The following is a 2,190-nucleotide window of genomic DNA, read 5'->3' as shown; positions in this document are numbered from 1 at the left end:
GTGGGCAGCAGCTAAGCGCTTCCCGGACTGGGCCTCCCCAGCTCCTCTCCTCCTCTGGGCTCCTGGCTGCCAATTGCCTCCTCAGAGGGATTGGAGCAGGAGGGACTTAGGGTAGATGTGAGGGGGGACTACCATCACAGTCGGTAACGCCCCTCACAGAAATCAGGAGAGAGAGGAAGAGCTCCTTCAGGTGGCATTTGCGAAAAAGGAGAACTATCACTTCACCCACCTCCACTCTAAGCTGAGGCGAGGGGACGATGGGGCTCAGGGGACAGAGGGAGGGAGGGCCATAGGCTCAGCCTGAGATTAAGCTGGAGTGGTCCTGGCTACAAGAGCAGTCCAGTATGACCCCCAGCGCACACAGGCAGATCATCCAGGTGCCAGCAGGCCTGGGCAGCCACCACCCCAGAGCCCCATGGATCGTGCTGCTCTCCCAACTGTGCCCCCTGCATGCTCCCTGCCTCCTCTGTCCTGTGGCCCAGCCTCCGCCAGGCTGCTCCTCCTGCACCCACCTGCATGGGGACTCCCATAGCCCTGAGGCCCACTGACCTGTCCCGTCCCCTTGGGGGTCGGGGCGGACGCATTGCCGGGCTTGCCGAGGTGGTGAAGCTTGCTGTCATCCTGTGTCACGGGGCTGCAAAAGCCAACAGCCATCATGAGATCTAGTGCCTGAGCCCGAGGGACTCTGGGGGTCTCCCCTGACAGCACCCTCATCCCCCCAATGTCATGCATTGTTGGAGTATGGGGGAGGGTATGCACAGTGAAGCAGACACCATTGCAATGGTCTCCACTCAGAACCTTCCAGTGCACTGCCATCAGGTTCAGGTCGGCTTGTCGAGACCCTATAAGACAGGGAAGAGCTGCCCCTTGAGTTTCCAAGACTGCACTCGTTTACAGGAGTAGAAAGCCCCATCTTCCTCCCTCAAAGTGGCTGGTGGTTTCAAACTGCTGACCTTGTGGATCACAGCCCAATGCGTAACTGCTACGCACCAGAGGTCCCTTTAGTGACGATGATGACGTTCTTCCAGGTCCTCAGGCTTATTAGAAACTTACTGACCTCTACAGCCCCTGCCGCGTTGTTTGGGTTGTCAGAATGCTCAACTGATGGACGGGGAAATTGAGGTCCAGAGAGGGGAGTGAGCCGCTCCTGGGTCCGCCACGCCCAGTCCAAGGCAGAGCCAGAGGCAATGTGTTGTGGTGGGTGGGTGGGTGGGGTATCAGACTGCATTTCCCCACCAGCACTTGCCACCCTGCCAGTCTTCTTTTCAACTCTTGCCTCCCCCACCCTCCTTCCCCCAAAACAAAAAGACATGAGGGGAACTGAGCCCAAACCACCAGCCCCAAACGAAGCTCTAGGGACCAGTAACACCCCATGGGTACAAACGTGGGACAGGAGCTGGGTGGCCCGAGAAGGGACGCGACAACTCTGCCTCCAGGCCAGCAGCACTGCCACCATGCTCTCAGGCTTAGCGACACGGGGTTAAAAAAAACCAAAACCAGTTCCTACCGGGTCCATTCCCGTAGACCTGCAGACCGCAGGCTATGACCTCTGGAAGCCCAGGGCCAGGTCAGTCCCCAGAGGCACTGCTGATAGACTTTTGATTTGCCAACCTCTCAGCTAACTGTCAAGCGCTTAACCCTGCGTGCCACCCCAGTGATGCCTAAAGTGTTTATTGTGGAACATTTTAAATAGATCAAAGCAGAGAGACGAGGCGATCCGGCGCTGTCCACCCAGATGCAGTCCAGTGAATGATGCTTAGCCTCCAGCCAACCCCCCCTCAACTCTCCCCTGCAGCAAATCCAAGACAGGACAAAGCCATAAATATCTCAGGATGTATTACTGGAAGATAAAGACTTTATTCTCCCTCGCTCAAAGTTAAAACAAGTTGCATTAAAAAAAAAAAGATAAAAAGAAAAAGCTTGAACTGTCCAAAGTCATTTCAAAAGAGTGAATTCTGGCTCCAGATTTCAAGTTTGCTCTCCTCATGCTACAGGGAGCTGACTTCCCAGGACCCCTCTCTGGATGCGGGAGTGCCCCCACCATCGTCACACCCACACTCGGCCTCAGCGCACAAAGACTCACTCTGCGGACGGAGGCTTTATATGAGTTGGAAAGCTTGGGTTGGGCTCTATTTTCCTTGCAACATTTCCCGTGTGTGTGTGTGTGTGTGTGTGTGTGTGTGTGTGTGT

General features: G+C 55.8%; 1 protein-coding gene across 1 annotated transcript in view; it reads right to left on the bottom strand.

Annotated features, from left to right (window-relative positions):
• The window catches only part of NOS2 (nitric oxide synthase 2), a 46,581-nt gene that overhangs the window by 34,975 nt on the left and 9,416 nt on the right, over nucleotides 1-2,190 (bottom strand). Inside the window, exon 5 of the mRNA XM_045299977.1 lies at nucleotides 550-634. Coding sequence (XP_045155912.1) covers nucleotides 550-634 — 85 coding nt within the window. The remainder of the gene's footprint in view (nucleotides 1-549; nucleotides 635-2,190) is intronic.

This window comes from Echinops telfairi, unplaced genomic scaffold (assembly GCF_000313985.2).
Source record: "Echinops telfairi isolate 266 unplaced genomic scaffold, ASM31398v2 ScPeMD7_7458;HRSCAF=8496, whole genome shotgun sequence".
NCBI classification, from domain to species: domain Eukaryota; kingdom Metazoa; phylum Chordata; class Mammalia; order Afrosoricida; family Tenrecidae; genus Echinops; species Echinops telfairi.
Note: the sequence above shows the minus strand (reverse complement) of the source record. Positions and strands in the feature narration are given on the sequence as shown.